This window comes from Equus przewalskii, chromosome 18, assembly GCF_037783145.1.
Source record: "Equus przewalskii isolate Varuska chromosome 18, EquPr2, whole genome shotgun sequence".
Lineage (NCBI taxonomy): Eukaryota > Metazoa > Chordata > Mammalia > Perissodactyla > Equidae > Equus > Equus przewalskii.
This window is the reverse complement of record NC_091848.1, coordinates 55,831,339-55,853,361: the sequence shown is the minus strand read 5'-3', so window position 1 is coordinate 55,853,361 and position 22,023 is coordinate 55,831,339. Positions and strand designations below refer to the sequence as shown.

General features: G+C 35.3%; 1 protein-coding gene across 6 annotated transcripts in view; it reads right to left on the bottom strand.

Moving 5' to 3' along the window:
• SENP7 (SUMO specific peptidase 7) overlaps positions 1-22,023 on the bottom strand; it is a 141,945-nt gene that overhangs the window by 3,555 nt on the left and 116,367 nt on the right. For all 6 annotated transcript variants that reach the window (XM_070582009.1, XM_070582008.1, XM_070582010.1 and 3 more), the window contains 11 exons: positions 19,082-19,261; positions 17,622-17,884; positions 15,625-15,758; positions 14,073-14,189; positions 9,271-9,393; positions 4,792-4,884; positions 4,028-4,152; positions 2,613-2,665; positions 1,256-1,299; positions 1,091-1,159; positions 307-457 (listed from right to left, as the gene is read on the bottom strand). In XM_070582009.1, the coding sequence (XP_070438110.1) occupies positions 307-457; positions 1,091-1,159; positions 1,256-1,299; positions 2,613-2,665; positions 4,028-4,152; positions 4,792-4,884; positions 9,271-9,393; positions 14,073-14,189; positions 15,625-15,758; positions 17,622-17,884; positions 19,082-19,261 (1,352 nt within the window). The remainder of the gene's footprint in view (positions 1-306; positions 458-1,090; positions 1,160-1,255; positions 1,300-2,612; positions 2,666-4,027; positions 4,153-4,791; positions 4,885-9,270; positions 9,394-14,072; positions 14,190-15,624; positions 15,759-17,621; positions 17,885-19,081; positions 19,262-22,023) is intronic.

Genomic DNA, 22,023 nt, shown 5'->3' with positions numbered 1-22,023 from the left:
CACGTCCTTAAATTCAGATATATCATTATGCACTTTCAGTTCTAGAATGCCCACTTGATTTTTTTTTTAGTAGATTCCATCTCTTTATCTATTTGTCCATCTTTGACTATTTTCCCTAACGCATTCATCAAATCATTTTAAAGTTCTTATTTGCAAACTCCAATATCTGGACTATATGTGGTTCTATTTCTTTTTTTTTCCCTTTCTTGATTACCTGTCACATTTTCCTGCTTCTTTGCTTGCCCACTAATTTGTGATTGTATGCTGGTAATTGTGAATAAAAAACTTATTTATATCTTTACATACCTTAAAGAAGCTTTCCACATATTGCAGTAAATATACTCCACAATCACTGCTGTTATCTTGTTTAGGAACTTTAGGGCACAGGTCCACCATGTTTGTTTTGCTGAATTCACGATGAGTTTTTCGTTTAACTTCCCACTCTACCTCTAAATACCTTAAATCATCAAAAAGTGTAATGACTCAAGTAGAAATCTCTGCCAGATGTGTTGCCTCAAGCAAAATTTCCAAAGACTGAACAGTACAAATTACAGTAAGTGAGGCTGACAGTGATAGTTTAAAGAAAATCATTTGAATTTCAAACTAAAAGCTAGACTTTTTCAACAACTCAACTTTTACAATTCATATACATAAAGTCATTTACATTACAAAGTAAACTGACAAATTACTTTAAAACTTTAGTTGCCAGTTTTTTCCAGGTCCCATAGTAAATTACAAAATTATACGTATATACACACACACTCATGTAATAAGAATGTGAAAGAGTTCTTATTTTTTTGTAAAGTGTTACTTTGATAACCACTAATATTTGCAATGCTCCTTTGTAAAATTATGCTTTTTGTGCAATTATGAATAAAAATTCCAAATTTACTTTGGATATAATCCTTGAGAAATATTAATACTTAAATATTAACACATAATAGGGAATATTGATTACTGATTAGATTTATAGGCCTCATCTAAATACATAATAAAATACAATTGATAGTCTTTTCAGTAATTCTTAAGACAGCTTCAAAGTTACTGAGATTTTAGATAAGAGACTGAGGGTAAAACTGTCATCACTTACTCTCGTAAATTCTGAACTGTGTTTTGTATAGAAGCAGCTTTCAAGGAGTCTAGTATGAGAATGCATGGCCTATGAAAAGAAAACGAACAAATCAAGATATACATATTTGTATATGAATTAAACCTAAATATCTGAAAAAACTGTATTATTACAGCTTGTACCTACCTTTTACACATTTTCTTTGGTACTGACATATTCGTCTCGGTACTCTGAAATAACATGAATTTTTATGACTTTGCAATTAAAGCTAGTTTAAATAAATTAATATTCAGTTACTCTTTAAAATGTTTCAAACACTTTGAAATTAAAATTTCAAATAAGAGTTATTTTCATTATCTGAAGTAGGCCAACTTCATTTTTTCAAAAATTAATTGATTTATTTTCTTACACTGGTGAAACAGGAGTTTATACACTTTTACATGTGGCCTCAAGAAATTATGGAGCTTTAATGTCGCCTAAAAAACAACTTGAAACTTTAATTTATTCTGTTCACAGTTACCATCTTAAGCAAAGATAAACAAGTTAATTTAACCTGTCCTTATCTACATTCTCTAATTTAATATATGACGTCAGTAGAGATACATTTCTTCCCTTCGAAGCACAAGAAGCAGAGTATTAATGTGTATTAAGGGAAAAGGGATGGAGTGTTTTGTTGTTTTTCTTGATAAACTTGAGAAACAACAGATCAAACTTAAACAGATTTCTTCAATGCAGAACTTCTCAGTACCATTATTATTCTAACATAATAGTGAATCTCTAAGAGAAGAACATGACACAGGGTTTACCCAACCTAACTGACCACAGAATTTTTTTTTATCATAAACTGCATCTTATAACAAGTGTTCCAAGGAAGCCAATTTGGGAAACATGGCTCTAGAAGGAAGAAGGAACTCCCCTATCCTGCCACTGTAACAGCAGAAAAGGAAACCTCCTTCCTTCTGCCCTCCCTGTACCAACGACAGTAAAGATAGAGGCCGATGCCAGGGAGGCTGCTGCTGTCTATACACACAAAAAATCATTATTAGGACACCAAATCTAGACCATGCATACCAGTTCAGAGGTCCATACTGAGAAAAGTTAACAGTGACTATCTTAGCATCAGGAGTCATAGCATTGACCTTGTGTCTACTTTGAATGATTTTTACCAACAATTTACAATAATAGAAAGTAGACTATAAAATATGCTTGATTAGGTCATTAATTACACTAAGTTCAGAAAACTGTTGACACAATGAAGAATAAAAGTACATCGAACCCATAGAAATTAGAAAAATAGCCAACCAAGATGATCAGATAAACTACTAAATAAACAAACCTAGGGAGTTAAAGTAAGCTTAACAGATGCAAGAAGAATAATAATTTCTCTTGTTTTCTTTCCTACCTCCAAAAAATACATCAAAGAATCATGAAACAGCAGAATTTAATTACGGTCCACCGATATCCATCATGGCCCCCTATTTTACGGATAAATTATTGTATTCATGAGTCTTCCTTCCTTCACATTTATAAAGATCACACTTACTTGGGAATCCTCTGTAGCCAAGGATAGTGTTGAAGTAGCATGTTGATCATTGTCTAGTTAGAAATAACAAAGAGGTTATGAGTGTTTATGTTTAATACAAAGCATTTAGATAAGCATAACCTCTAATTTTTATACACAGTAGTTATTAAAGGGAAAAAAATACCTGGGATCTATTTAACTTTTTTTCATGGTTAACGTATGAAAACAAATTCAATCAACAGATAAAACTAACAATGGTTAGCTGTTATCAGACAGCACATAAAGCCCAAAGCCAAAACCTGAAATACCAGTTAACTGAGCCAGTTTCCAATAAAAAGATGATCTTCAAAGACAGGTCACTAATTGAAATGTCTGCTGTTTTAATGTGGAGGATTGTTAATTTCTCTAGTAATGGTTCTTCTAACCTACGATGTGTTGCATAAATACACTTTTGAAGCACAGGAGGATGAGAGAAAACTGAACATGATCAGTTGCTTTATCAGTTTTTCTTTCTCTCCCTCTAAAGAAGCATTCTGGCCAGTATTAATGGTAATGGCCATTATTAATTCCTCTTGCTGCTTAGGCTACAACTATAAAACACATAATTTTGATTTTTTTCCTCAAAGAAAGTAGGCTTATTTAACTAAAATTTGGATTGTAACATAAGAAAATGGAAGAATTATAAGAGACCCCTATAAGATATTATAGTATTAATAAATAATTAATATTAATTATTATATTGTTATCAATATGTTAATATTACTAATATACTGTATTATATATTATTATCATATAGTAATACTAATATAAGAGATATTAATATATTATAGGAGATATTACCTAGCCAAATTACCAGTGTCAAGAAGAAGTGTGTTCATTCATATTAAGGAAAAAAGGGAGATTTCAAGCTATGCCTGAAGATCACAGCATGAATTCTTAGTCACGTTAGCAAGATTATTCCATAACAAGTGCTATTATAAAACTTGATACATGGGCTGGGCCCACGGCCTAGTGGTTAAGTTCAGCATGCTCTGCTTCGGTGGCCCGGGTTCACAGGTTCAGTTCCCAGGCATAGACCTACACCACTCATCAGTCATGCTATGGCAGCAACCCACAGACAAAATAGAGAAAGACTGGCACAGATGTTAGCTCAAGGCGAATCTTCCTCAAGCAAAAAGAGGAAGATTGGCAATGGATGTTAGCTCAGGGCGAATCTTTCTCAGCAAAAAAAACCCTGATAAAACAGTATAACTTAAGAATTACATTTGTCTATGCAGGAGGCTGGGCACCTATCATGAAAATTTCAGACTTCTTATTCTTTATTCTAATAAGTTTAATGACAATAAATAACTATTCTATCTTTTAACTTAATATTGTTCACTCTATCTTTTTACTGTTGTCATCATTGACACCATCATCTACGTGAAGCTTATCACCTATTGCTGTGTTGCCATGTTGGGACTGCTGAGCCTGGGCCTGCTGGGTCATGGTTTGTGGGAAATCTTCATACACAGCTTCTTCTAACCACGGAAAACAAATGACTGCAAGATACCAGTGAGACCTGTTGAAAAAGAAACACAATAACAAAAGATGGAAATGATGCAGAAGAATGTGTCCTAGAGCTACAGCTGGGAAAGTAGATGTGACAGATTTCATAGGGATTTTGAAGAAGCCCACTGTAATATCAGACAGAACATAGAACACACATTCCCAAACTAATTAAATTAGGAAGAAGACTTAGGGTGAAGTCTGAGTAATTCAAACTTATTTACTTCCATACGATCAGTGTTTCCTGTTGAGGACCTGCTCTAATAAACAGACAAACAGACTCATAGTGTCACCTTTTTTCTCTTAGTGCTTAAATGGCTTGTTCTCTTAAATATTTGAAGATTCTTCCTAAAATCTTTTGACGTTTTATTTAGAAAATCTTTTCTTGAGTCCAAAAATAAAAATTCAATGTCTCAGTCATTATAGTCTTTAGGGCATTTGTAATTTTATTTTTTTCACTATACTTACAACATAACCACTGTCAAACCAAAATCCAAGATAAGTAACTCATTGTTTTAGCTATTTCTTTAAAAATAAATAATAATACCTGGGATTTATGTACCCATATTTTTTTACTGATTATTAATCTAAAAATATACAAAATATTTTTTCTGCGCTCCAAGTTTATTTTTAAATAATCTGAAATACTCACGACTCATTTACAGGCACAAAGATGTAATCTTTATTAAAGATGTTTATATGACGAGTCCATGTTCTTACTCTTTTATGTCTTCTCTGCGCCATTCTGGGAATATGAAAGAGATATATTTAGTATATAAAAAAATTTAAAATTTAAGATAAAGATTCCAAGAGTATTTTTTATATACCGAAAAATGCTAGGTTTAGTTTATTTAACCATCTTCTTCAAGATATATAACATTTAACACACTAGAAAATTATCTCCTTTTATTAACTCCTGGTTGTTCTTAAATTTGATCACTATAAACAATAATGTAATGGATAGAAGAAAGGCAACAATTTATAAAATGTTTTATAGATTCCAAAAGTGGCTCAGCAACTGAACACAGCTATATCTATTTATTCTGTTTAGTTTCATCTGGGCATGATACAAAATATTATCATTACGCCTTAGCAGAATTGTCTAAATCTTATATCTGTGACGAGGGAGGTGTTAAAACCTACTGGAAGAGGAGAAATGAGGCATATATTCTTAGCTTTTTAAAGATGAAACTCAACTCCCTTCATTTCATATACAAGGAAACTATAGGACAACGAGTTAAGTATATCCAACATTCATCCATCTTTCATTTTATTTCTTCAACAAATATTTATTACGTTCCTAAGAACAAATAATGAAAATCATACACAATGACCTAAAGGAATTTACAAAATAATGAATGCAGAATAAAAAACTACAACAAATAACTAAAACGTAAGTGTCAGAAGAGAGACAAAGGAATTCTCTAATAGCATCCAGGAAAGCCATCTAGAGAAGTGTTAGGACACACGAACACCGTATCAGGGAGGTTAAGGAAGGAAGATAATCAAACCAAGTTTGGATGTCAAAAAATGTTGTAGGAAAGGGATGGCATTTAAGAGTGGCATAAAGGAGGTGGTATGTGACTTCTGGCTTAGTCCCTGAAGAACCTCTTTTTATACAGGGAATTATATAAATCATTAAGTCCTTATATATTTATATACCAAGTAATACAGGAAACAGACATTTTTGCCCCATCCCTGTTCATCTGAGTATCTAACCAGACTCACATTAGGAGTAAGATGGGATCCAGAATGGGCTAAAAGATATGGAAGGAATTAGACACTATGTACAAGATTAATTTCATAAATAATCGGAAGTCATACATTTACTGAGTTTTCTTACTTCAGAAAGACCCAACCATTTCAATGATTATAAACAACTATTTTCAGCCAGTGCCCAGTCTGTTCATTTGTTTCCATTTGGAGATCCTAAGGACCGACCCCTGGTTCTCCTTTGCTATGCTGATGTCTGGAAGATTTCCTGATTGTTCTAACCTCATTTGATTGGGAACAGATTAGACACAGGATGGGGCAAGGAGGAGAGACAAGATTATGGGGGCCACAACATAATCTCTTATTCTCAGTTCCTAACTGGGTAGAAAATCCCCAATTAAATGTCTAACAGTTCTCTCCCCATCCAATGATATACATGATTATTATCTTTTATTTTGAGTTCCTAGCATGTTCCACGCACTGAGCAAAAGGCACTGGGAATAGAACAGAAAATAAGATAGATGAAGTTCCTGACCTCATGAAGCTCATACTTTAGGATGAGAACAGAAAATGAACAAGAAAACAAAGAAATAAATTATTAGAAATCATGTTGTGAAATAAAAAAAGTCCAAGGAGAAGAAATTTTAGTCAGAAAATAGAGTTTTTCAGTGACTGTGAAGCTGGGGAGATACTGGCCAGGCCAAGGACATTGGATCGCATTGTCCTCCCAGCCCTTCAACCCGCCCCCGAAGCCTCTCAATAAAATGGTTTGATCCAAAAAACTTTTAAAAAAGAAAGAAAATAGGAAAGAACTTAGCATATTTGAAAACTGACAGGAGGTGGGCTGAGCTGAAGTATGGTAACTGAGGGGAGAGAATGTTGTAAGATGAGTTTAGGAAGATGGACAGAAGCCACATCTGGAAGGACCTCAGAAATCATCATAATGAGATTTTGTATCATTTAGTTTGCAATTTCCTAACACTAGTAGTTTGAGCCTCCTGTCAGGGATTTATTGGCCATTAAGGTTTATAACCCTTGCCACTTTGTTTCTGCAGTATCTTGTTTATTTTACACATTTGTAGAGATTCTTTGTGTGAATACTAATTATACACGTATCAGGCCAAGCATTAGTATGAGTATTTGTGTGTGTGCGCGCATACCCATCTATACATGTATGTGTATATATAAGATACTATAGTACTATATATAGTGTATATATATATGACACAATATAATATATACTATATATAATATACTATACTATATGTCTACTATATATATAGTAAATACTATATACTATACTATATATACTATATAGAGAGATTATACACTTTACTATATATATACTATATGTAAGATGCTAGAGAGAGAGAGAGAGATACAGTATATATGGTATATATACTATGTGGTACATAAAACATATACATAGTATATGTATCTAGTGTCTTACACATATATCTTACCCTGGAATACGCCACTCATGTAACTGTTTTGTATTACTTTTATATATGATCAGGCATACAATGCCTAATTTAAAAAATTTTTTTAATTTTTTAAAAATCTAAAAATATAGCAGAATCTACTTACTTTCATTTCCTCAATGTCTAGGTGGTATGCCAAATTCATAATCTCTACATTGACCAGTAATCTTAAAATAAAATGTGGGATTAAATGCATGGTACCAACTGTCAATTTCTATATCAATAAAATAGAACAGGAGGGCATCAGAAATGTTAAATATCAAATTTATTTAATAAATCTTCTCCTTCCATATAACCCTCTCTGCTAATCCTGAGTATCAGGAATATTTTCAAATTGCAAATTTTTCTCCGTAATTAATGCTGACAGGGATTGTCCGTCAATACAAGTTCCAAATCTATAAAGACACTCAAAATGTAGATGACCACACATCCTAGTTTGTCTAGGACAGCCCCGGCACACACGTGTTGCCCAGTGTTAACTATTAATAGAGGCTCCTTTTACTCTCTCAAGTGTCCCAATTTAGACCATAAATTACATGGTCACAACACTAGAAACAACAGAAAGAGCTTGAACTTTGAAACTGGAAAGCTACATCCAAATTCAGATAACTTATCTAAATTCTTTAAGCTTCAATTAATAAAGACAATGGCACTTATCTCAGAAGATTATTGTAGAATCCAACAAAATGACTTTATGTTCGCTGGCATGGTTCCAAGCAGGCTCTCAATAAATGTTAACACTCTCCCTACTCATACCCTCTTGCACCAACAATACAAAACACCTTATCCACTTAATTATCTTCTTACTTGCTTATTATTCCTATTATTTTAAAGGGATGAAACACACTCTCACAGCCACATTTTAAAGGCAGTCCAGTGCAACAGAAACTTCTCCAGACTGGAGGGTAGAAGATGAAGACGTAAGTACCAACCAGTTCTGCCCCCAGCAGAGTCTGCCAATCTTCACCGATCTGCTTCCTCGTCTGAAAAACTGGGATATGACATACATGCCCCACATATCTAAAAGGACTTGTCATGAGAGAAAATAATATACAAACATGTACCTTATAAGTTGTAAAGTGGTAGATATATGTTTACACTAACTGTTTTAAAAATAAAAACTCTTCATTTTATCACAGGTCTAGCACACAGACTATCACACGCATTGCTGGGGCGGGGAGAGGGGTGAAGCAGCTCCATGCTACAACGTCCAAGCACTGCCGTCTAGGAAATAAAAACAACTCCCTCCTCCTTTTGGCCTATCCCTATCTACGGCTCCATAGGTTTAGCACTAACCAAAAAACATTTGGACAGAAATTCAGCTAAAGTGTGGGAACAAATATGTTATGTTGTATAAAGTTACATCAGTTTAAGTAGTATGTTGGTGACGGTCCGACTGGGAAAACAAAAACCACACTATATATTTAAGACAGATAAAACGTAATACAGAGAATTGGCGACACTGGTATAGAAAAAGTGCAAGGCCAAAAGAGAGAGCAGTGAGGCAAGCAGAGATGAGCACAGCAGGAAACTGCCATCCCCTACACAGAAGGGCCAGGGGAAGAAGCAGGACCAGAAGACACAAGCTGGAGCTCCAGCAGGTCTGTCCAGCGAGAGGAAACGGCCACTGCCAGAATCCAAGGCATGGAGGGTAAGGAAGAAACAGCCTGGCTTTTCCCTGCCTCGGCCTCCAACCTCCAGTGTCCCCCACAGAACATGCAACTGGAAAGGTGGCCTGGCCTCCGAGTGTCAGCCTCCCCATCACAGGGAGCAGAACAGCGGAAGGGTGAGAAACGCCTCTCAGAGCACGCAGGCCAGGACAGCACAGGTGGGAATACAGTTCACTGCAGGAAGTACCACAAGAAGTTCTTTCACCAGGAGCATCAAAATAGTGTATTTTCCTCTTAAAACTTAAGTACATTGGAAGACTGACTTACGAAAGACTTGGATTATCTTCCGTTAAATTATTTTCCTTTCTCGTCAAGCATTTATAGAAAAAGCTACTAAAAATGTGACTTCGTTCGACAAGTTCATCCGATGCCTTCTCCAATATAAGATACCTATAAAGTAGCACACCACAAAAGTAAGTTATTTTTTAGACTTTACCTGGTCTTCACCCAATTCTCTCATATGTTCTAGAAATCTTCATTTTTATGTCTAGTTAGATTCAAAGCAATCTTGTAATTTGCTCTGATTTCAGCTTTATTTGTTCTTTAGTTACCTGATCGTTCATTAAGATCATTAAAGCAGAAACTGCCCACTTATTTATTCATTTACTTAACAAATATTTATGAAATTCCTAACGTGCCAAGCACCATATTTACACTAGACACACAAAATGAGAGGAAAGAAAAAACTACCTGCCCTCAGAGAGCTTACAATCCAAAGAAGTGAGGGCAGAAGGAACTATTAACCAAAGAATCACACAATCAAATATAAAACTGAAATTTGACACTCCTAAATAAATCTATGAAAATGTTAATAACTCTGAGACATGACTAATCTCTAAATACTTAGTCCACTTCTATACTAAAACAACTCTTCAACATAAGCTTATAATTCAATCATTCAGTGACTAAACCCTTCATAATTAAAGAACTCGGCTATTCTTAATAGTTCGTGTAGGTCTGAAAATGACCTTGTAATTGCTTAAAAAAAACAAAAAATAGGAGCCAGCCCAGTGGCGCAGCAATTAAGTTCGCACATTCCACTTGGGCAGCCCAGGGTTCGCCGGTTCGGATCCCGGGTGCGGACATGGCACCACTTGGCACACCATGCTGTGGTTGGCGTCCCACATATAAAGTGGAGGAAGATGGGCACGGATGTTAGCTCAGTGCCAGTCTTCCTCAGCGAAAAGAGAGGAGGATTGGCAGCAGTTAGCTCAGGGCTAACCTTCCTCAAAAAAAAAAAGTTAAAAATAATAATAATAATAAAGCATAAAAGACAAACACAACTTGGAATTTTTCTGACATGGTTAAGGGGAGAGTACACTACGTGGAAGGAGATGCAAAGGAAGCTGGAAGTGCTCTTCCTCTTGATCTGAATGATGACAAATGGGTGCATACATATATGAACATTCATTAGTTGTACCCTTAAGATTTATGCACTTTACTACTTGAAAGTTATTCGTCAATTTAAAAAATAAACAGAAAATAGTTTACAAAAAAGAGTCAGAATCTCCTCTGGGGCCGGCCCCCTGGCCGAGTGGTTAAGTTCACGGACTCCACTTCAGCAGCCCAGGGTTTCACCAGTTTGGATCCTGGGCACGGACATGGCACCGCTTGTCAGGCCACGCGGAGGCAGTGTCCCACATGCCACAACTAGAAGGACCCACAGCTAAAAAATATACAACTATGTACTGGGGAGATTTGGGGAGAAAAATGCAGGAAAAAAAAAAGGTTGGTGACAGTTGTTAGCTCAGGTGCCAATCTTTAAAGAGTCTCCTCTGAAAAGCAGTCAGTGAGACAGAGACATGGGTGGTTCAGTGAAAAGTAAGTATAGAAAAATACTATTAGAATTGAATTAGAAATAAAACTTGATTAGTTAATTCCAAGGAAACATAACAAAATTAACACCTAAGATGATTCAACTCATCTCACAAACTATAAATTTGACACGATTAGGTGGATACAAAAATAAGTAAGATGTAAGATGCTTAACCTTTAGAAGGAGAATGATCATAATACCACCAAATAACTTTAAAATAAGGCAAAATATTTATAAGTACGATAAAAGAGATGCAAATGAAGTATTACAAAAGTTAATAATATTTGTTTAGAAGATTAGGAAAAGTTGTATGAGAGTACCACTTGAGAGAAACCTTGGAAGAAGAATAAAATTTCAACAGGTTCAGGGCTGACCCAGTGGCATCACAGGCTCCGCTTCAGTGGCTCAGGGTTTGTGGGTTCAGATCCCAGGTACAGACCTGGCATCGCTCACAGAGCCATGCTGTGGTACCACCCCACATAAAATAGAGGAAGACTGGCACAGATGTTAGCACAAGGACAATTCTTCCTCAAGCAAAAAAAAAAGAGGAAGATTGGCAACAGATGTTAGCTCAGGGCCAATCTTCCTCACCCAAAAAAAAAAAAAATTCAACAGGCTGAGAGGAAGGGGAAAGTATTCCAGAAAGCAAAAATAACACAGGGTATTAAGGCAGAAGAGCGCATAAAGATGGGTTTTGTCTAGTAAACTGTTTGTAATTCAATTCTGCTGGACTATGTAGTATGTGTAGGGTTATTAGTAGATGGCTGAAAAGACAGATTACTGTCATATCAACATCCTCAAATGCCAGGCTGTGTCTGAACTCATTTTGACTGGTAATAAGAAAAGCTCAAAGTTTCTAATGGGAATTGAATTCATGGATTAGTTTAAGAAGAATAATGGTGGTAATAATTTACTTAAGGGATAGGAAAAAATAGAGACAAAAGATATAAGGAGACTAGTTAAAAAGACAGACTAACAATTTAGGTAAGATAAGGAGTACTAGAAAGATCATGATGACAGAGGAAAGAGAATAAATAAATTTGAAAGACAGAATCTACTAAAAGTGGCCACTGAGTAAAGAGGCAAGGGAGGGTTAAGAGCCAATGATAATGGAAGGGGCCAGCCCCGTGGCCTACTGGATAAGTTAGGGGCACTCACTTTGGCAGCCCAGGTTCGGTTCCCAGGCACGGATCTACCCCACTCATCAGTGGCCATGCTGTGGCAGCATCCCACATATAAAATAGAGAAAGACTGGCACAGATGTTAGCTCAGAGCGAATCTTCCTGATTCGCCCTGAGCAAAAAAAAAAAAAGAGAGAGACAATGATAATGGAGACTTCCACTCCCAGCCAAGATAATATAACAGGGACCAGATTTACCCTCCTGCTTGAAACAAGCAAAAAATAGGACAAAATATATGAAACAATAGTTTTCCAAACACTAGACATCAGGCAACCAAGAACAGTGATCCTTGAGAAACGGGAAACACACAAGGTGAGCTCCACTAATGCCCCAGCTTACTGCCTTGATGGCATCCAGACTGCAGCACAGGAAGGAGTAACCCAGGTGGAGCCTGACAGACCCCCTGAGTGGAGGAGATGCTGAGAGCTTGAAGAAACCAAGCAGCTCAAGTTTGCAGAAGAGAATACTGAAAAGAAAAGAGCTGTCTAGAAAGAGAACTCCAGACATCTGCAGAGAGTCCTCCTCAAGTATTTAGCAGAATATTGATCAGTGCATGTATATAAGGATAATATCCAAGCTTCGGGAAGGAACTACTTGGAAAGATTAGAGGGAAACCCAGCATCATGCAGGCTGCAGGAACAGTGCCGCTGCCTACCAGCCAGGCTGGAAAACCTCGTAATTCATCAGGCATTGGGTAGAGTACTCAGAGGGTCTTTCCTCAGTAGTGGGGATTAATTTGTTGGTCTCACCTAACAAATCTTAAAAAAGCAAGACCCTTAAAAGTCTCAAACTGTTTTTAATTTGTGTTAAATAATCTGTGTTTCAGAACAAAACTCAAGAATATTTATAGGAATATAAAAATACCCAGCACCCGGGGCCAGCCCAGTGGCATAGTGGTTAAGTTCACACACTCCACTTCAGAGGCCCAGGGTTCACATGTTCGGATCCCAGGTACAGACCTACATACCACTTGTCAAGCCATGCTGTGGAGGCATCCCACATACAAAATAGAGGAAGACTGGTACAGATGTTAGTTCAGGGACACTCTTCCTCAAGCAAAAAGAGGAGGCTTGGCAAGAGATGTTAACTCAGGGCCAATATTCCTCACCAAAAGCAAACAAAAATACCCAACATCCAATAAAAAATCACTAGACATGCAAAGAAGCTAAAAAATATATATATATAACTTACAACAAAGAGAAAAATCAGTCAGTTCAAATCGACCCCAGAACTGACATAGATGTGTGAATAAGCAGAAAAGTACATTAAAAGAGTCATTAGAACTATATTCCAAATGTTCAAAAAGTTAAATAGAGACACGGAAGACATAAAAAAGACACAAATCAAACTTATAGAGATTAAATCTACAATGTCTGAGATGAAGAGAAAATGATAATGTGAGATTTTGAGCCTAAGTAACTAGAATAAGGATAGTATTATCAGTAAAACAATAGGGCTTAGGCAAGATGACAATAAAGTTGGTTTGAGAGGGGTCAGTGAAATACTCAGTGGGAAATATCTGAAAGAATTGTTGGAAATGTAGGTCTAGGGATAACAATCCACAATGGGGGCTAGACACAAATTATCTTTGCCCCCGAAAGTTTATAAAACTTCCCTATCTATACCTTCAGCTTGGCCATACAAAAAGTTGACAATTACTTTTTAATGGAATAGTGATATGGATTTGTAAAATGACAGTCAACTCTTGGAGCGCTTAAAGGTATGATAGATAACTACACGGAGTTGCTTCTTCTCAATTCCCAAACTCATCTGTAATGATGTTAAGTACTTCCTTCACCACAATAATACCGTACTCAAAGAAGTATAAATCAGAAACAAACAAACGAAAACAAAAAACCAGTAACTTCTGAAGTATATAGTATCAATGGGAAGTAAAGGAAACTCAATTAGTCAACTCTAGTAAACTCTGGTAGGCAAAATTTTTCAACTCTCAAATCTTAGTAGGTTATTTTTAGCTAGAGATAAAATACTTCAGAGATAAAGACATTTATTTTAAGATTCACAACAAAACCTGTAAAACAAATGAGAAGACCATTTATCATTGTACTTACTTAAGGTAAAAATCAATGATTACATCATTAAGAAACTCTCCTTCTTCTAAGCACTCCAGATCTTCATTAGTTACACCTAATCCCCCTTTAGTAGGTGGTGGAGGATATACAATCAACCTTAAAAATAAAGTTAAAATACCTTGGTATTGAAAAGTCTATTATCAAAAACATTTGCTATATAGAACAATACAGGGCAGTAGGATTCAATAACTAAAATGTGTAGGGTAAAAAATATTTGACAGCATACAAGCAATTACATTTTCCTCCCTTTACTTTCACAAGCTACTAATAGTACTCTCATTGAGTGTCTTTTCACTTCCAATCCTTCCCGTGTGGGCTGGTATCAATACTTATCTAATCAATATGTATCTCATAATCAGTTACGATGCCATTGAGGATGTCTCTCTTGTGCACAATTTTTAACTTTCAACAAACTGATGTAATAAATCATAGAAGACTGGCCTATGCTCCACTTTCCACCTCTAAGTTTGAATCCTTAAGACCAGTTCCCTTCCATTTAGTAGAGCCAACAGTCAAAAACTAAGTTCTCCTACTGGTGGATAGTCTACACCAGCAGCTGGGCAATAAAGAAATCAGATGGGAGCTTAGAAGGCAAGTGTCCCATAACAAGGCACTTACAATGTGAAATTCAAGAGAACATAAAGGAAATGGATAATTAGAACACAACCAGAAAGAAGTAGAAAACAGCTGACAACTAATTAGGCACCTTTCTTCTGGCACCCTCTCTTAAAGCCTAGAAATAAGAGCAGTTGTGAATTCCTGGCTATAATCTTGGAATAGACAGGGTGGTACTTGTTGCACAAATGTAGCCAATAATAAAGGTATAATATATACTTCTTGAACCAGAAAGAGTCAACAAGATAAGAGTTATCCACAATTGATTTAATCTTGGTAACCATGGTGCCTAAATCAAGTAAGAATATGTGAAAATTTTAAATGCTAATATGACATCACTATTTTATTGTCTGTTTTCCTATCCTATGCTTTCATTTGCTTTTTTTTTTAAACAGAGAAAAGGAATCACATAGAGGAAAAGAAATCATCCTCAAATGCACAGACTTCCCATTCTGCCTTACCACCATGAGAAGATATATAAAAGATGAAATATGAACAAAGACGCAACTTCTTTGAAAGGGAAGTTCTGATAAACTCCAAAACACCTTAAATCAAGGCACACGAGTAAGCGATGTCACTTTTCCTATCACATATTCAGACATGGAATATATAATCTTAAAAACCATACAGTGCTATTCAAATATTTTCAATAAATGCTTTAATCTTACCAAATTTGACATTTTGGCTGTCATTTCTGTCTTACTGACATAAAACTAAATGAAATGGCACCAACTATTTTTTTAATAAAATTTTTTAACTTTCTCATAAATAAAAAATAATTATTTCCATTATTAACTGTCAGAGGTGAAAGTAAAACTCAAAACATTTAAAAAGGTAAACTACTTAAAATCAGCAACATGAATGAAAACTACTAATGTGCCCACCTATTACAAACGGGCTATGACACGGTACATACTTCTGAACAGGTCCAGTGTGCCTGACTTCTCGCCATTCTTCGTCTGGGTTAGAGGTGATAGAAAGTGAGTAGCAACCACTACTTTGCTTCTGCAGGAAGGTGTAAGTAGGCTTGGCTGTATCGATGTTTGAAGGCTGACAGGAAATGGCAAAGAAAAAGTCTGCTTATAGATACAGAAATACATATTAACTCTCAAAAGGACAAAGTCAAAACCTAGACTTGTAAGAGAAAATGTGACTAAAAGAAACTCATACCAATGAGTTACATCTACACCTTTAGAATTTCTACAAAGACATAACCAAATCAAAATAATACTTTTGATCAAAAGATACCATATATACAATGGTAAAAGATTAACTTGAAGTGTTACTTAGAGATTTGGGTTTTATAATTAAAGAAGAATCTGAAAACTATGCAGTTCCAAATGAACAAAAGAGGTGATAAAGACAAGGAAAAAATAAAATTTAAAAGAGAGACCAAAATGTCTTTATAATAACATAAACTGATATTGTACCATTCAATGGGAAAGTATGATACAAATTTGTATATATGATGCAATTACCATGTGAAGTTTTTACAAGCTTATGCATACAGAAAGGTAGTGGGGAAGTCTTACACCTCATCTTCCACTAACGTGGCTTTTCCATAGGCGTTTATTTAAATAGCAGATTAGCCCCAGACCAAACCCGTGCGCACGTGCCATAGCAAACTTAATAAACACTGTCCTTTCTACAGGTATTTGGCAGAGATAGACAAGCTACACGTATATTACCAATCTCCCACAAAAATAAACACAACATTTTCAAACTTATATTGTTTCACGATAATTTTAGACTTACAGAAGAGTTGCAAAAAACAAACAAGCCTCTCCCAGACTCCCGTAACCTTAACATCTTATATAACCACAGCACAATTATCAAAACTAAGAAATTAACCTTGGTATAATAATACAAAGTAAACTACAGACTTTATTCCGATTTTACCAGTTTTTCCACTAATTATCTTTTTTCTGTTTCAGGATCCTACAATTCCTCCATCTTTCCCTGTCTTTCATGACCTTGATATTTGTTAAGAGCATTGGTCAGTTATTTTGTGATAGGGTTTGTCTGATTTTTCTCATGATTAAATTGAGTTTATACAATATTGGGAAGAACACCACAGAAGTCATGTTCCCTTCTTGGTGCATGATGTGACAGGGGCATTATGTCACTATGTCTCATTACTGGTGAAGTTAACTGTAAAGTTACTACTTTTCTTTCTATAATTAATAAATATTTTGGGCGAGAGACTTCGAGATTATGCACATTATCCTGTTTCTCCTTAAGTTTTCACCTATTGAGGCAGTCCCAGTGGCCCAGAGGTTAAGTTTGGCATACTCCGCTTTGGTGGCCCAGGTCCGGTTCCTGCGCATGGACCTACACCACTTGTGCCCACGCTGTGGTGACAACTCACATACAAAATAGAGGAAGACTGGCACAGATGTTAGCCCAGAGCAAATCTTCCTCGGCAAAAAAAAGAGGAAGATTGGCAACAGGTGTTAGCTCAGGGCAAATCTTCCTCAGTAGAAAGAAAAAAAAAGTTTTCACCTATTAAATTTAGCATCTCTCAGTGGACCTTGCCTGCAACAACAATAACTGGAATTTCTAGTGGTGGTTTTATATCTCTCTAATTCCTTTTACAATTATTAATTCGAATATTTTTCTAAGAAAGAACTGTCCCTTATCTACTATTTATTATTTATTTATTCATTAATTGTTATTTACTTGTATCAATATAGATTCATGGGTATTTATTTTATTCTTTGATAATAATCACTTGCTTTCATTATTGATTTTGTTGATCAAACTGTTCTAGCTTTGGCATTGGGAGTTCTTTCAGGTCAGCTCCTGTGCCCTTTTGACAAAACAAAGTATTTTGAAATCAGCCTAATTTCAAAGGGAAAATTTTTGCTGACCCTCCTCCCTCTCCCTCCCCAATTACATTAATCACATGCTAACCTGGGATATTGGTTTCATCTTCATTTCCTCAGCAGCAGCAGCAGGGAAAGAACAAGTCGAGGCACAGTAATAATGAATAAAAGAACTTTCTTTTGAAGAGAATTTCTGAAATAATGGAAGTGCCTGAACCCAAGACAACGGATAAGAAAGCTCTAATTCTCCATTGGTTGTACTTATTTCTGTCATAATATCTTTCAATTTCAGTTCTTCTCTTTGTGAAATAGGATTGTGTAGCTCAAGGAAAATGAATTCACTGGATTTTGCTATAAAAGAAAAAAGAAATTTTTACCAGTAGCATTATTTTTCAAGGAGATTATAACTAAAATAATTTAATTATTAATAACAGCAAGGTTGGTATATAACCCAACAAAGTACTTTGTATGTTAGTTAATAACTCAGGCAAATTAAATCCCAAACTAGGCCATTAGTAACCTAGAACCGAAACTCTCAGTTTTTAGATGCCTACTGCATTGGAATGGAAACTCCACAACGGTACTGACTGCTGGATCTCCAGTACCTGACATTTAGTAGGTGCTAATAAACTTTGTTAACGAATGTATGAATAAAGGAACGAATCATTAGTAAGCAATTAATTATTTTTCTATAGGCTTCTCCATATATAAAAATCTATCAATTAAAAAAGTATGCCAATCAAACATTTCCTTCAAAATCATCTTTGATCAATCATTTCAACAGTGGTCTCAAGTGACATTCTCTCCCCTGATAATGATCATAAGTGGCTCATTATATTTCCCCAATTTCTCTACTATTTAATCATGAATTTTCCCAACTAATTTGGAAGTAATTAGGACAGCAAAATAACTAATTAAAGGTATAAAATTCAGTCCACTACTTAACTACTTTAACCTTTAATGTACAAGGGAGTTGGGGGGGGGAAGGTAGAGAGACCAAAGAGGTAAGAACGAACTTCTAAACCAGACTACTTTAGGAGTTGGAAACTCAACAAAGTTGGGAAATATCTCAAGATGCATATATATAGATAAGTGTTAGAGGAGCATATAGAAAAGTATTCAACCCAGTCTTAGAGCAATGATATATAAGTAAACTGAGTTTTCTTTTGTAGCAACTAAAGAAAATGCTGAAAGTAAACACCTGTATTTTATTTAACTCTGCTGCTGATTAGTCTTTTTACACTTCATTATGAAATAAGAGCAAAAAACTCCTAAGAACGGCAACCACAGATGGTAACTGATCAAAAGATAAGGTATTCCTTTTGTTTTAGAAGATAATTTCACTTAACTCAGTAAAATTATTAGGAGAAATCATGAAATAAATAATTTACCTTACATAAACTTAAGGAATAAAATTATCATTAATTCAATGAACTTAATTTCAACTAAATGAAATAATTACATTCTATTAATTATTTTAGAATAAAACTACTTTATTTATAGGACTTCTCAGGTTATTCTGAAATTTAGAAATCATTCTATACTCACACTGCTGGCTTAATACAGAGTTTTCTAGTTGGGTGTGAATCTCTTGAAGATAATTTGAAGAGACCCAGAGGAAAACGATAGCATGATTCCTTTTACTGTGATCATCATCCTTACTTTTCCATAACCCAAACCTCTTTAAATGTGTGGTATCCACTAGCAATGAAACCTCATTCAGGGATACTGAAACAAATAAAAGATAAACTCATAAATTAATCTACTTAGGAATACAACATTTACGTACCAAATGACTCTTTAACACACTACATTTTTCAATAAAAATTATATGCAAAGTTTTTCAAAAATATTATTTCCAGTGCACTTCACTAAACTTAGGTAAAATACCCCAAACAATACTATTAGATTAAAATAGATAATATTACAATTAGAAAGGGCCAAATAATTATTAAATGATAATTAAACGTAGAAATTTAGTCACAGGGTCCATCCATGTTGTTGGAAATGGCAGGATCTTCTTTCACACGGCTGGACAATATTCCACTGTATAGATATACCATATCGTTAGCCATCCATCTATCAACAGACACTTAGGCTCTTCCATATCTTGTCTATTGTGAATAACACTGTAATGAACATGGGGGTACAGATCTCTCTTCAAAATTCCGTTTTCATTTTCTTTGGATATATACCCATAAGTGGGATTACTGGATCATATGGTAGTTCTATTTTTAATTTTTTGAGGAACCTCCATACTATTTTCCATTGTGGTTGCACCAATTTACATTCTCACCAACAGTGCACCAGGGCTCCCTTTTCTCCACATCCTCACCAACACTTATCCCTTGTCTTTTTGATGATAGCCAATCTAACAGGTGTGAAGTGATATCTCCTTGTGGTTTTGATTTGCATTTCTGTGATGCTGAGCACCTTTTCATGTTCTCATTGGTCATTTGTATGTCTTCTTTGGAAAAATTTCCATTCCATTCATCTGCTCATTTTTCAATCAAATTGTTTGGTTTTTTGCTATTGAAGTATGAATTCTTTATACATTTTGGATATAAACCCCTTATCAGATATATGATTTGCCAATATTTTCTCCCATTCCATAGGCTGCCTTTTCATTTTGTTGGTGGTTGCTGTGCAGAAACGTTTTACTTTGATGTAGTTCCACTTATTTTTGCTTTTGTTGCCTTTGGTTCTGGGGTCAAATCCAAAAACTCACTGCCAAGATCAACATCAAGGAGCTTACCGCCTGTGTTTTCTTCTAAGAGTTTTATGGTTTCAGGCCTTATGTTTCAATCTTCCATCCATTTTGATATATATAGTAGGGTATAGTAGAGATAAGGGTCCAGTTTCATTCTTTTGCATGTGGCTGTCCAGCTTTCCCAGCACCGTTTATTGAAGAGACAGTTTTTTCCCCATTGTATATTCTTGGCTCCTTTGTCAAAAATTAATTGACTGTATAGGCAAGGGTTCATTGCTGGGCTCTCGATTGTGTTCCATTGATCTATGAGTCTGTTTTTATGCCATATCATACTGTTTGATGACTACAGCTTCATAATACAGTTTGAAATCAGGAAGTGTAATGCCTCCAAGTATGTTCTTCTCAGGATTGCTTTGGCTGTTTGGGGTCTTCTGCTGTTCCACACAAATTTGAGGATTGGTTTTTCTATTTCTGTGAAAAGTGCCATTAGAATTTTGATAGGGATTACACTGAATCTATAGATTACTTTGGGTAGTATGGACATTTTAACAATATTAATTCTTCAAATCGATGAGCACTGTAACTCTCCCATTCTGAAAACTGTCAGCGAAACTGGCAGCAAAGACAAAGATTAAACTAAAAGAAAAGTGAGATTCTTCAGAAAACTTTCTCAGTATTTCTTCCTCATGCAGCTCACAGCCCCAAATAGTTGATACTATTTCTGTGAAATCCAGAAAACCACTATTAATCCAAACATTCCAATCTTTTAGTATGAAAGCTAAATTTTCTTTAGGAAGATCACTTTTAAAAGTTTCCCTTTAAAAAAAAAAGAGAGGAATTTAACACCACCATCATAAGAAAAATTTACCTCATTATGAAATTTCCCCCCAATATTTGGTTTATTCTGTTACAGGGCAACATATGGTAGACACTGAGAGTGGGAGTGGCTCTCACTTTTCCTACCTACTGTTAGGTATCTTAGTAACAGAGCCCTAATTTTACTTAGGAAGCAAGATACTCAGCCTTTAAAAACTCTGCTTCCTAGCTTCCTTTGCAAATAGATAGTGTGGTTATATGACTAAGTTCTAGCTAAAAAAAATGTAAGTAGAAGAGGTTAGGTGGCATGCACATCCAACAAGGCACAAGAAAGGCCTGAGACAGGTGGTATGTGCCCTTCTTACCATGTTCCCCTTCCTCCTGCTTTCTACCTGGAACACTAACACGATGGCTTGAGTATGAGGAGCCATACGAAGCATGAGACAAATGTGAAGATGAAAGTCATGGGTCAGGGATGACAGAATAGAAAAATAAAAGAGCCTGTACCCCTGAGGACCAAAGAAACACCACATCAGCCCTGTCAGGTCTATCTCTGCATTTCTTCTATGTAAAGGAAAAATACACTATTTTCTTTAAGCCATATCCAAACATAATTAATGTCTAATATAAATATGGATAAATCAATTTTTCTCTCAGCTGCTGTAGGAAAAGAATTAACATTTATCCCGTAGGTTTCTCATCTATAAAAACCTTTTATATGCGTGTCTTGTTTTTAAAAGATTTCTGTAGACGGGAATTTAGCATAGACAGGATTTAGGAAAGAAGACTATTATTTTCCTCTTCCATTATAAAATAGTAAACCCATTACCACTGACAAGAGTATTTTTTCACAATTTTTAATTAAAATCATCATTTAAAAATCCTTTGGGATAGAAAAGTTAAAAAAGAAAGCAATATTTGAAACAAAGTACAAATATTAACTATGAAACCTAAAATATAATTT